The 13437-nt window shown below is 44.3% G+C and overlaps 2 protein-coding genes and 1 non-coding gene across 3 annotated transcripts; 1 reads left to right on the forward strand and 2 right to left on the reverse strand.

Moving 5' to 3' along the window:
- Positions 1-281: 281 nt before the first annotated feature.
- On the reverse strand, positions 282-4285 carry LOC125544128 (DEAD-box ATP-dependent RNA helicase 25-like). Its single transcript, XM_048707709.1, has 10 exons — positions 3825-4285; positions 2787-2893; positions 2636-2691; positions 2293-2517; positions 2011-2217; positions 1853-1939; positions 1677-1772; positions 1376-1591; positions 1116-1298; positions 282-971 (listed from the first exon to the last, which is right to left on the reverse strand). The coding sequence occupies exons 1-10, from the start codon at positions 4184-4186 to the stop codon at positions 744-746; spliced, it is 1767 nt and encodes a 588-aa protein (XP_048563666.1). The 5' UTR covers positions 4187-4285; the 3' UTR covers positions 282-743.
- Positions 4286-4958: 673 nt separating this feature from the next.
- TRNAL-AAG lies at positions 4959-5039 on the forward strand. Its single transcript has one exon. It is a non-coding gene; the product is annotated as a tRNA-Leu (tRNA).
- Positions 5040-5889: 850 nt separating this feature from the next.
- LOC125544129 (probable protein phosphatase 2C 7) lies at positions 5890-11759 on the reverse strand. Its single transcript, XM_048707710.1, has 8 exons — positions 11621-11759; positions 10331-10457; positions 10158-10256; positions 9912-10070; positions 7149-7235; positions 6955-7046; positions 6733-6807; positions 5890-6151 (listed from the first exon to the last, which is right to left on the reverse strand). Exons 2-8 carry the CDS (start codon positions 10401-10403, stop codon positions 6020-6022), a joined length of 717 nt encoding a protein of 238 aa, XP_048563667.1. The 5' UTR covers positions 10404-10457; positions 11621-11759; the 3' UTR covers positions 5890-6019.
- Positions 11760-13437: the final 1678 nt, after the last annotated feature.

Consider the following 13437-nt stretch of genomic DNA (forward strand, 5'->3'; position numbering starts at 1 on the left):
GGTGAAACCGAGTTTGACTTTTGGTTTGGGACACATGTGAAAATAAGAAAGTGGTTGAAAGCTTTTGAAGCATATGACTAAGCATTTTAAGCAAGCAAGCCATTAAGCAACACCTCATTCTCTTTTTGACACTAAATCCAAACAGGGTGTAAGGAAATACGTTTTGTACTTCCTCCGTCGCGAACTAGTTGTCTTAGATTTGTCGTTTGAGACTGAGGTAATACAATCTATCTGGAGTGACCATGCTGATAATGCATTTAACAGATTTACGACACATCACATTAATCTGCCCATCAGAAAAAGCCTGATTCCATACAACAGGCAGAAATACTAGCTGATACATATCGTAGCGACATGGGTTTGTTAAGGTATGTGGTGCCCTGTGGTACAGTGAGCAATACATTTCTGAAAAAGGATCGGAGCATATCCTATCAGGACACTGAATCGTTTGGTCTGTTGCTTTACATAATGAATCAATGGGGTCTGTCTGAACCCGTCTCCTATGGATAGTGAACCGGTCAAGATTTAGCATACCAGCACTAAAGAACCGGTCAAGATTTGGCGTCAAAAATAATACAGTGGCCACGCTGGAAGTGAAGACTTCTGAGCTCGGAGAGAAGCTATGGTTGTCCAAACTCTGACCATCCTCCGCAGACCAATCTGCAAATCCCCAGTATCAGCAGCACTGAGGTGCATTGTGGTTGGCCCAGTCGTGCGTCCTGCTTTTGCCCTTGCAGATCAGGCTATGTAGATCGAAAGCCAGGAACTTTGCTAAGACCCATCTTACGAAGAATGAGCTTGGGTATGGCTGGTGGGGCTGCAAGTCCCATGCTCCGGCTGAACTCTTCGCCGAGAGTAACAAGTCTGGACTTGTTACCACCAATGGTCTTGTTTGAGTTGTAGTACCCTAACCATGCTTGATATGCTGATTCCTTGCTCTTCATCTCTACTCTTCTGAGTGCACCTTTCACCTGTCATAAGAAAATCGACGGTTAAATGCACAGCTAATAGTAGTCCATCGCTGCTGAATTTGCACCAGACTGATCAAACGACACAACGAGCTACACAACTAATAAACCTCGCAAAAAGCAGTGCTTAAACTGAATACTGCTTACTTCTGTTTGAGTGCTTGAATCAACTGAAGGCGTCACAGCCTCTGATACCGACAGATCTTTCACGCTGGTAAGAAAATGGCTTTCCCAGGGAGCCAACAGTAAGAGGCCCTGCCCTTCCTTGCCTTTCCGTCCTGTCCTACCAATTCTATGTATATACTGTTCTCTACCAGCAGGAATCCCAACCTTATAAATGCAAATAAATTCTATGAGGAATGTGCATGAGATATTGGTAAAATTAAATCTGTGAAAACAGAACCTACCTGTATGACAAGGGTGACATCAGGATAATCAACACCACGGGCAGATACATCAGAACTAACTAATATCACACCCTTTGACCTTCTGAATTCATCCGAGACCTTAGTTCTTGCAGATTGTGACTTTCTGGAATGAATCTCTCTTATATTCAGTTTCAGCTGAGACAGAACTTCAGCAACAAGTTTCGTGACCATTGCAGTAGTACAGAATATAATCACCTGCAAAATTGCATGGGTAATGAGTTAAGGAGACACAATACATCTTAAATATGCATGATTGAAACTACCTGCTAAGATAACTTACTTTGTAGTCCGCATCATCTGCGACATGCTTCTTCAGTACATCATATAATATAGAGAAGTGCAGATCAAGTGGTGCGATCATATACATCTGGCTAACCTGATGCAGCAGCACTAATGTAAGGTACTTTCTTGCTTTAAACATTTACCGTACAGCTCATAAAAAATGATGGTCTAAACCTGTGAATGTGTCTCCTCGTCACCCTCTTTAACGGTGTTAATGAACCTATAGTCCTTCCTCATTGCTACGTGAGAAATTTGACGGACCTAATAACAAACATTCAACAAAATTAGACTGTAAATAGGCATTAAAAGTGCATAATGACAGACGCAGTTACCTCTTCTGGAACAGTAGCAGAAAACAGCAGTGTCTGACGGTCTTTAGGAGTGGCAGCCATAATTTTTTCAATATCTCTTCTGAATCCCATGTCAAGTAGGCGGTCAGCTTCATCAAGAACAAGAACCTTCACCCCTTTGAGCCGAGTAGAAAAACCAGGTGTGTTCTCAAGATGATCCTTAAGCCTTCCAGGTGTAGCAACAAGAATCTGTTTGGCCAAAACAAAGTATTAGTGCATAAACCACACCTAGATATGTGCAAACTTGAGCTGATAAGTAATCACCTGACACGGGTTAGCCTGCATGTTACGTTGCTCTTGAGTTATTCTTGTGCCACCAATTACAACCTGAACACCTAGCGAGCGATGATACTTGAGAAGCTTTTTGGCCTCAACAGCGACTTGGTTTGCAAGCTCTCTAGTAGGGCACATCACAAGCAAATTTATAGACGACCGCAACTGACTCCGTTGAGAACTGGGTAATTTAGAGAGAACCTCAATGGCTGGCAGCTAGAAACGCAAAAAGGAAACTCAGTTGGACTGGATAATGATTTAGAATATCACTGCAATAGTTCAGTAAATGCTAACACCATCGATTTGACTATTGGGGCTGAATAAAAAGGAGTACCAAAAAGGCAACGGTTTTTCCTGTTCCTGTCTTCGCTTTTGCAAGAACATCTTTCCCTGTAGTGGAGCAATACATTGGAATATCAGTTACAGGGCTCCCACCCAAGAGATTTGTATCAGAGTGAAGCAACAATATATGCAGTTTTGTTGACCTTGAAGGATTACTGGCAGAGTTGCCTCCTGCACCTGGGTCATCCTTCCATATCCAGCATCTTTGACGCCTTTCAGTGATAATTCAGAAATAGCACACTGATCAAACCTGCAATATGCAGGAGATTACTAAACCGAAAAATCCAAATGCATAAAGCTATTGACAGTTCTCGACTTTCAGGCAAACACAGTCTAGTTAGCAACTGGCGTCACGAACTAGAACCATTAGTTGTTTAGTTGCCAATTCCAGATGGCATCTGTACTCCCTAGCGTCGAATTACATAAAACCGAGTAACACAAAAAATTTGGTTGTTGTTCTATGTTTTTCTGTGCCATACTTATTTTACAGCTGCAGTAAGAAATTAGTAGATAAAAAATTATATAGCCAATGACTATACTCTCATCAACTTACATGTTCTGGAACACAGCATGCCCATTTGCAGCTTGGTTCAGAGAAAAGACAAGGCAAGAACCCAAGTATCTAACAGCGGCCCAACCAAATGATACAAATATAATTCACCGTAATGTCAAACACAGCAGTACTTCAAAGAGGCGGCAACCGTCGATTATAATGCTACGGATTTGCATTCACACAAACAGATGACGCTATTAGAAGTTTAGAACTCTGTAAGAATCAATTAAGTGTAGCAGAACAGTATTCTAAATTTCTTCCTACCGCGCTGTTTTAAGATTTAAGCTCTACTCATAGAATCACCCACATTTTTTATATTTCAAACAGTAAAATCAGGCGACATTAACTGACCTCAATGTCTCAAACTCTCCATTTCTACCACACAGGACGCTATTAGAAGTTTAGAACTCTGTAGAATCAATTAACTGTAGCAGAACAGTATTATAACATACATTCTATATTTATTCCTACCACACTGTTTTGATATTTAAGCTCTATACTCGTAGGAACACCCAGCATTTCTTATTTCAAACAGTAAAATCAGGCGACATTAACTCAAACTCTCCATTTCTACAATTCTGAAAAGATTTGAGAGTGGGCGTTTGTAGCCTTCAGCTTTCTCTATTACCGTGTCTCGCTGAGGTAGGAGCCATCCACGCCACCCGCCTCGCCGCCAATCTTCTCCGCGTCCAATTGCGGAGCCTCCCCTTCCCCTTCCTCCTCGGCACCCCTTATCCTGCTCGTGACAACCCTGGGAAACGCAAGTCCGCCTTCCGAGACCCTCCGCTGCCTCTTCGGGTCGGCCGCGCCGCGGGCGCTTCCCGACCGGAGCTGGCTGACGACGTCGCCGATGTCGACCTTGGCGGCGGCCAGGGAAGAAGGGGCTCGACGGCCGCTGGCTGTAAGACGGAGGCGGAGGCTGCAAGGGGAGGCCCTGGCGAGGACGGGGAGGCCGCCGTGGGTGCGGAGGAGAATATCGCCGCCGGCCATCTCCGGTGAGTGGCTGGGGCGTAGGGTTTTGGGTTCTGTGTGAGTCTGCGGCTTGGCGCGCGGGGACGAGAAGATAAGATATTTCGCCGGGTTCGTGGGACGCGGCTTCCCTTCCCTTTATAACGGCTGAATTTATTTTAGTCCCGCAAATTACAGAGAACCACATTTGTACGTATTATACAGCAATATTTGCACCGAGTCAGTGGTAGTTCAAAGACGCATGTCTTCTGACTTCACGACACTACAGGGACAGGATATCAAAAGCAACTTCCCAAAATGTGGTGCAATTTTGCTCTAATTATTTTGGAAAAACTCTGATTTATTATTACAGACAAACCGGTAAGAACTAAAAGCAGCACATGTCTGCGACTCAGCCACGATAGGTCGATGTATCTTGCCAAACACATGCCGCTGAGAAGAAGCATTCATCGATGCCACCAACAAGCGGCATCATCATCATCCATCACAGTTCACGGCACGATCTTTCGACTCTGATTCCACCATGAATGACCACCCATGCGATACGTGAAATCCTCACAAGCGAAGCCATGACTCTGATTTGTAGCTAGCCAGGTGGGTAGATAGAACTTCATTCGGATGGGAAGAGGGACATTGTAACCTTTTGTTAAACTTCAGTCTTTCTGGTCCGAGGGTAAAACACCTGGTCACCTTGCTTTTGTTTCTGTTTCTGATGAATTGATGAAAAACATAAGTGGCTTGGTCAGGAATTCCATTCTGATATGAGGGACAATCCCAATAGTTGGGCATCAAAGATCGGATGGCCGAGTTGGTCTAAGGCGCCAGATTAAGGCTCTGGTCCGAAAGGGCGTGGGTTCAAATCCCACTCCGGTCAAATTCTTTTTTTCTTCTCTCCTTCAGTTTCTTTTTTCTGTTCTGGAAAGTATTTATTAGGACACATTTGTAGAAATTCCTAATTGCTCTAGTGATCTAAAACACCTTACATTTTGTTTACGAAGGAAATAGTAAATAAATTTTATTTTAGAAAAGGATTCACTTCCTAATTAGTAAAAACAAATATTTTAAAAAGGGATTCATGCTGCAAACCAGTAAGATTGATTACATGGATGATTGCAATTGTTTCAATAGTACAACTAAAGAGGGAGTAGTAGAGTACTTCTCTTTATATTTCACATACACTGAAAAATCCACTTGATTAGTTACAAATGAACAAAGAGATGAAAGTGTATCAGAAACGGACGGAATTGGGTGGGTCAGATTTGTGAAGTACTAAAAGCGTTTATTTTAGAAGTTGAATGTTTTAACAATGTTGATTTTATTGCTCTGAGAAGCTGTTCATTTATTAGTGGTTCTGGTCTGCTGTGTCAAGGGAGTCATTTCCGTTACATGGTTAAACCAAACGAGACTGTATTTGTCCATTCTGCATCTAATACATCATGTGATATGTTTTCCATAACGTTTGCGTTACCATCTGTGAAGCAAACACGTCCACAGTTCGAGCTATTCTTGACAGTGGTTCTCATGATGACAGCTTCGCTGGTCTTTGTTCGGTTAAACCTATCCCGAAGAAGCTACTGTCACAAGAATTTCTCGTGATTGTACTCTCCGCTGGTTTATTGAGGATTGGACGGGGTTGAGGGGATGCAGACTTGTAGGGGATTTAATCCTCCTCAACCCCCTTCAATCCTCTATAAACCGAACAAGCCCTAAGAGAAATTCTACAATGACCCCAAGCACAACAAATGAAGGAATATTATAGACAACCGATGAAGAGGCCATAGTTCGACCTGCATCATGGCAGGTGATCCCATATATAATAAGCTAAAAAGAAACAAGAAGATCAACCTTGGTCACTTATTTGGCACGGTGAAACTCTACAACTATGCATGTTATATTGTCGGCGCTCCCACGCGTGAAAGCGATCTCTGTCAGCTTTCGGGCCGCAGCTTCAGAGCCCACCTCCTCCTTCACAAATGCAACGGCGTGCTGCAAAACCACATTTATTATATATGAGCACAAATTTAGCAAGGAATGACAGTTTTAAATGCAAAATCAAACGAGCTGCTGGCAAGAAAATCATTTTCTTCTCGCCTGAAGAGAATAAGAGATGGTAACTTTGCACAAGTCAACGAATTGTCAATCCTGAAGCCATGCTTTTTCAATAGTATATTAACTGACCGAATAAGGCTCAAAGCAAATTGGTTTGCATCACTGCGTCTTCACAATGGTGCACTAGACATGTCAAGTTCAATACAACACATGTCGGTACGACGTATACAAGTCCCTATTTGCCACAACTCATACTACAATATATAATGCAACAAAGAAAGTCCACCGGAGATTTCACTATTGGTAGTCATGGCGCAAAGAAATGGAAAATAAAATGTGTGTGCAGCTGTGCATGAAATTTGGTACTCCCTCCGTACAAATACTATAAGATGTTTTGGATATTTCAATATGGACTACATATGGACTGAAATGAGTGAACAAACACTAAAACGTCTGATTCAGAAAAAAGTTAGAACATCTTATATTTGTGAACGAATGGAGTATTATGGTATACTGACCTCATTTGACACCACGTCCCACAGGCCATCACTAGCCAAAATCAGATACTCCAATTCATCATCTATTTCTTGTTCCTGACAAAATATTTTGCAAATACTCAAGTAAATTGCCCTGTGGCCAAGTGCATACATGACATCTATCAGGACCTAGGGCATTATTGTGTAATGGCATCTTTGCAGTCGGTATAAACAACAGCAAGTTACTGAGTATTGCAAGATCACCTGAATCTCAGGCTCTGCAACAACAAACGGCTTCAACAAACGATCTCCAAATGCCCGAGACATGGCAAGTACACCACCTACCCTCCATGTTCCTGCAAAGCAAACATTTGGCATTATCAGCTAATAGATATTTCAACAAACACGTGATTGGTTTTCAACAAAGTAAATCATCATATAACTAGTGTCAGGCTTACCACTAAATGTAACAACTCCTCCAGCATTTTCAATCCGTTCCCGCTCGTCACTTCTGTCTGGTTTGTGATCATCAGAGAGCACAATAGCTGCAAAGAAGATAAACCGAACTGATTTACCAATATGTTATATGAATATCCCAATATCAACAGATACTGGTAGATAAGCTGCTCATGCAATACAATCACCGGATATTTAAATGGTTGTAAGCCAACCCCGAAATTTAAGCAACTACTACACAAATGCATTATCCAACAAAATACTATTTTTTTGACGGTGCTACGGTGGGCTTACGCCGGCCTGAACCATTTTCATTATAAATAAGAAAGATACAAGACAACGGGTACAAGAGATAGCAGCCAACACACCCAAGAAGGAACAAAGAAAAACAGAGAGGAGAACCAGACGCAAGCTACGAACAAAGAACCACAGAGAGAGAACCAGAAGCAAGCTGCGACAAGCAGCCAACACCAAGAACTTAGCACCCATCACCACCGGCGGACCAAGAAGAGCGGGAACTAGCTTTGTTGGATTGGTCGAAAGGAGGTCCGCCGCCGAGAAGACGTAGAGAAGAAGTCGTCTGCTGCTCTGCATTCACTCAGCACCTTGAAGGGCTAGGAAGTCGCAGCCACCGTCGAAGGGCATCCCACTGCCTAGGAACGTCGCGACAGAGAGAGCCACAGACCGCACCGAAGGGCAATGATCCACCGAGACAATCCTGCACCTCCTCTGGGCCACACCACGGCCGCCGTCACAAATAGAGAGAACCAGAGCACTGTGCGAGGCAACCAAACCTCAAACGCCGTCGAAGAGCAGCGACCACCGAGACCTCACCGCCGCCACGAGCCCCCAAAAGGAGAGGCCAACCATCAGCACTGGATGACCAAGGCATTGGTCACCGCCACAGAGCACCTCCACCGCCACCGCCCTACAAACCAACAACCCGAACCAACGCTCCAACCCAGACATCAATAGACCAACTGCGGATCCATGGCTCCTAAAACAACGCCCCCAAGGGGGAAAACGACATCAAAGATGGCGTCGTCGTCCGATCCAGAGAAGGATCTAAGGCTTTCGCCCAGAGCACAGGAAAATAGCGGCAACGGTAGCTCCCTAATGATGCCTTCATGAAGGGAAACGGCGCCCGAGGACGTCGCCATCATAGTTGTCGACGATGTCGGCAGAAGGCTTTCGCCTGAAGCATCCCAGCCCGGCCATCTCCGCCACGCCGGCCACCAAGTCCGGCAGCGTTAGACCTACCCCCTCCTGCCAGTCCCCGGCGAGCGTCCCCGCTAGGTCCAGCAAGAGATATCCGGTATCACAGCCACTCACCTCGAGCACCTGCACAGACAGAGCCGGTCGATCTCAGCCGCCACCTGCACCCAATCCCTCACCGCCGGCCACAACACACCACCACACGCCTACCCCGTCGACAGCAGCCACCGTCGACCCCCCCAGCCGCAGCAATGGAGCCTGCCGGGCCATGTGAGCCACCGCACCAGCGGGATCCAGATCTGGGCGCCCCCAGATCAGGCATGGCAGCTCACAGGGACACCGCGTCACCCAAGCCCGCACGCTGCGCTGACCACCAGCTCCGCCCTGCACCACCAGCCCCCGGCCTCGGCCACGGGGAACGCCGGCGAAGGGAGCAGGCTGCCACCCCAAGGAAGCAAGACCTGAAGGTGGAGCTCCCTGGGACAGAGCAGCGCCGAGTCCCTGCCGAGCCGTCCGCGGCTCCGCACCACCCGCGCCGCCGCACTGCACACCCACTGCGTGGGCATGCCCACATCCGCGCGCGAGTCCCCGTCGCCAGTCGAGCGCCCCGCGCCGCCACGCCTGGATGAGAGGAGGGTGAGACGTCCCCGCCGCCGCGCGGGCTTTGCCCGGCGACGCCTCCGGCGGCGGCGGGAGGAGGAGGACTGGAGGTGGGGTAGGTGGCGGTGGCGGCTAGGGTTTCTCCCGAGCCGCCCGCGGGAGCGACGCGGGAGCCTCTCCAACAAAATACTATCAGCGTTGAAATGTTAGGAAACATAGCTCCTATTCGGTCTTCGTGTTTCCCAATATGCATTTTCAGTTGTGCTGTTTCATATATACACATTTTCTCAAATACAAACACCGGATATTTCACATTATCAACTACCAGTTTCCACCTATTTACATTCTTGAAACACGATCTGTCCAGTAACTCATTTGACAAAGAAAAGTGAATGTAAAATTAACTGGCGTGCATTACTGACATGATACGACAAAAATACCAACTCTAAAAAACATTTAGGCCTCCTTTGGTTCATAGGATTGGAAAATCATAGGAATAGGAAAGTCATAGGAAATGAGATGACATGCATCTCAAATCCTATGCATAGGAATAGAAAAAGAGATGCCCTTTGATTCACACCATAGGATTTTTTCCATTGAGTCTAGGCTAATGTTTGTTTTCCTATGAAATGTGGAGGATAGGAAGAATTCCTCCATAGGAATAGGATTTCATTCCTACAAACCAAAGAGCTCTGAAGGAATTTTTCCTATAGAAATCCTATCCTATGAAAATCCTGCAAAATTCCTCCAAACCAAAGGAGGCCTTATCTGCTACATGATACTCCGTCGCAATGAGATTCATCGCAAATTTAAAATAACACACCAGGATCGCGATAATAGGTAATGTATGCAAACATTTATCCTAGAAAGTTATGAAGTGATTTATTACAATAACATATAATACATGGTCAACATTAACTGGGATAAAAGTTCTGGAAAAAAAATCACACCTTTGCCCGCCTTCGATATTACAGCCCGTGAATCGCCAACATTTGCCACATAGAGGTGGTTGCCAACAAAAATTGCTGTTGATGCAGTTGACCCAGCCTCTCTATGAATATTGGTTTCAGCATCCAAGAAATCTGAGTCAGTCTTCATATAGCTCTCACCTGGAATTACCATTAGTTACTATGGTCGATTACCCTACTAGATGCACTGAATGATTTTGAAGTAACGCTGATGAGTAAACATCATACTTATTGCTGTTTTTGTATCAGTAATGAAAGAGGGGTGTTTCAGGAGATTTTCAAATAAGTGCTCCTTGAGATACTCAGCGGCACATGAACCACCATGTCCTGTGATGACAAAATAACTTTAGTCTGAACAATAAACGAGACACAATGAAGTGTTTGAACGGTGAATTTCTCACCATCAAATACTCCAAAAAGGTTTATGTTTTTAGCACCCATTTTAGATGATCTCATGTCGTAGAAGTCTTCCATACTTGCTCTTCTCCTCTCAAGCTAGAATATCCACAATACAAACTTCCATCCTCACTGCAACCACAGATGTTCGCAAGGGGAGAATTAAGGAATATAATAGAAGACGAATAGGCGTACTTTGCACCGATATGAATATGTTATCAATTAAGGACCAAGCCGTTTAGCATATATTTAGTCAGTGCAGTCCATTATCTTCTCTTCTTATCCATGATTCTAACAAAAGCAAGAATCAACAGCCAAAGGGTAGCAGCAATTTACAACAACTCATATGGTCTGATAATTGCTGACAAGAGCAAATCCAAGTGGTCGTTTATAGGTGCTTGATAGTGTCACAGTACCACACATCACCAAGCACCAGTTTAAAAGCAAATACTCAGTGTAGATACATTGTACAGATCGCACTCTGATTAAACCAACAACAAAAAGTATGCATTGTATTTTTGCTTAGTAAATGGTTCGTAGCAGCTTTTCACACAAAAAGGTTCAGTGAGAGAGATGGAGAGAGAAATAAAGACACAAGCAATTGACGCCCCCACTATCAATCAGCTCCCAATCAACATCACACTCTTATGCATGATAAAACATAAACACCGAGTACTAATTACAGCATCTGTCATCTGAGATGAGACATTTTTGCAATTTTCAGCAAGTTAGATAATTTTGGGGACATTGATGACTCAGAGACATGACTTCAATAGGTAACCTTTGAAAAAGTTTCCATAATCCAATTTTAAGAATTTCTAACCTTTTCTTCTGATAACGTCTATACTGTCAATGGTGATTGTGTCTCCTCAAAACCGTTGAAGTATGTACTTGACATTGGTACATCTACGCGGACTAGGAATTAGCATTTGTATCAGTGAATGAAATATAAAAGTATCAGATAATTGTTGTTGATCCTATACAAGAGTTAAAAATTAGAGAAGAGTGCTAGTTAAGCTAACTAAATACATGAGGGGTTTCTCTATAATCATGTAAGCATATAATCTATCTACATACACCCACCAATGGCCACATTACAAATGCGGCAACCAGCGATAACAAGTGACGAGGAACCAAGCTATGTATTTCCTTTTCCTAGTGACCATCTTACCCCAGGGAAGCAATGCCATTGTTTGGCCTAGATCCTCTCACTGCATGTTTTAATCAATATAAAAACTCTAACAAAATCTAGCATGGACCTAGAGAACGGTAGGGTCATCCAAGCATGATGTTACCTCTTCCAGCCGCCGCATGTGTGCCCCTTCTCGTCCTCCTTGGGCGCCCCCATGGCCGCCGCCGCCGTGGTCGCCTCCCCCACCTCTCTGGCTCCCCTTACCGCCCGAGCGGAGGATGAGGCTTCGACCATCGTCTTGGTGGCCCCCACGCGGAACCGGCGGTGCTTCAGCGGGTGCCACACGATCCTCTTAGTCTTAAAGCTCACTGGCCTAGGTGGCCGTGCCGCCCTCGCTATCGCCGCAGCGGGTGGAGACGAGGAGCTCGGGGCCTCCTGGTCCTTGACGCTGCCATCGGGCACCATCTCAATTGCCTCTAATGCCCAAAAATCAAGCTTCTCCGGAGGAGGGCGGCGAGCGTGGGTGAGCTGTAGGCGGCGGGGAGCGAGTTGAACCGATGGGAACGGGAGTCCGGCCGTGAATTCCCGATCCGCCTTCTGCTTCTTGGAAGAAATCGAGCCCCTGTTCCCCGTTCGGTTCTGCGGCTCCGACTCCCCCGATCGCCGCGGGCTGGCTTTGACGACCGGATAGGCTTGGCCCAGTCCGTTCCGCTGCAAAATGAGGCCTGAAGGCCCAGTTAAGGGCTCATTCGGTTTGAAGGAAATTAAAACGAAGGAATTAGTAGCATAGTTTTAAAAACCAAACCGGTAATCGAATCGGTAAGGCTGTCTGGTCAGGTTTTTACCGTTGGACTGCCAGTTCACCGGTTCGGTTGTCGGTTTGCTTTTGGGAAATTTTATCACATCATGGCAATTTTGAATATATATTTTGAATATATATTTTTACTTTCTCACATGAAATTTTTATTATTAAGAGCATGGCGCTTTTATTATCAAGAGCATGATTTTTTTTATTATTAATACCATTAAAAATCTTTACCTGATAATAAAGCGGCTATTGCTTCTGTCTGCCTGTTGTCAGATTTACCCCTGAAGTTATCAGTAATTATCCCCTACGCCACCGGTAGGTGAAAAAAAACAGTTTGTTTTTCCTTCTAAGTCGCCGCCGGCTTTATTGTTTATTTACAGCGAGGCCCCAAATGTTTCACATCCATCGAAGTAGTCTGGTGGATTGAGCCTAATATCTCCAAAGAAGAGACCCGAGTTTGAATCCTGGTTCTTCCTTTTTCGTGCATTTTCTCTTCAATTTTCGTTGGCGTATGATAAAATTGCCTAGCCTAAGCCCATCTGTGCACAGTCTTGCAGTTTCGGCCCAGCTACTCTATTTTTAAACTTTTTTTTTCTTTTTTGACAGATTTAAATGCTTTAGAAAACATACATTTCAAATCCTAAATCCAAATTAAACAGTTATATATGGAAATCATTCAAAAGAATGTATAGATTCCAAATATGCTATTAACTAGATACATGTTTAGGGTGCACTCTTAATTAATACTTTTCTTTGTATGGTGTATATTGAAAATGCATATTATATATGTTTTCTACTCATTTAAATTGACTAGATAGGATAGTCTGATGCTCTTATAAAATCTAATATTGACGGCACAAGGGATGCATATGTGCTAACGGTGTGTCTAATAAATTGGACATACTTTAGTATATTATAAAATATCGTCCTACCTTTATGGTTTCGTGCAACACCACTTATCATGTTGTTTCTCATACGACAATGTGAAACATTTCAAGGGATTTGTCGATGTCGTTGAGTGTGTATGAGGGGTGTATTTTTTTTCTCCCGTTGCAACTCACAGGCACGTATGCTAGTTATTATTAAGAGGATGATAGTTTTATTAATAAGATTTGTTATTAATAACATGGCAGATTATTTTTAGGAGGATGCTCGTTTTATTAAGAATAAGA

Source organism: Triticum urartu, chromosome 3 (assembly GCF_003073215.2).
Source record: "Triticum urartu cultivar G1812 chromosome 3, Tu2.1, whole genome shotgun sequence".
Taxonomy (NCBI): Eukaryota; Viridiplantae; Streptophyta; class Magnoliopsida; order Poales; family Poaceae; genus Triticum; species Triticum urartu.

Bases quoted from the DNA above. Each gene is read 5' to 3' on its own strand.
- LOC125544129 (XM_048707710.1), bottom strand. From the start codon at position 10,403: ATGGAAGACTTCTACGACATGAGATCATCTAAAATGGGTGCTAAAAAC. The intron at 7,236-9,911 runs GTGTGATTTTTT...TCTTCTTTGCAG, and splicing joins AATATCGAAGGCGGGCAAAG to CTATTGTGCTCTCTGATGAT. The intron at 7,047-7,148 runs GTAAGCCTGACA...TTTGCTTTGCAG, and splicing joins AGGAGTTGTTACATTTAGTG to GAACATGGAGGGTAGGTGGT.
- LOC125544128 (XM_048707709.1), bottom strand. From the start codon at position 4,186: ATGGCCGGCGGCGATATTCTCCTCCGCACCCACGGCGGCCTCCCCGTC. The intron at 1,299-1,375 runs GTAGGTTCTGTT...TGCATTTATAAG, and splicing joins ATGTCACCCTTGTCATACAG to GTTGGGATTCCTGCTGGTAG. The intron at 972-1,115 runs GTAAGCAGTATT...TTCTTATGACAG, and splicing joins ATTCAAGCACTCAAACAGAA to GTGAAAGGTGCACTCAGAAG.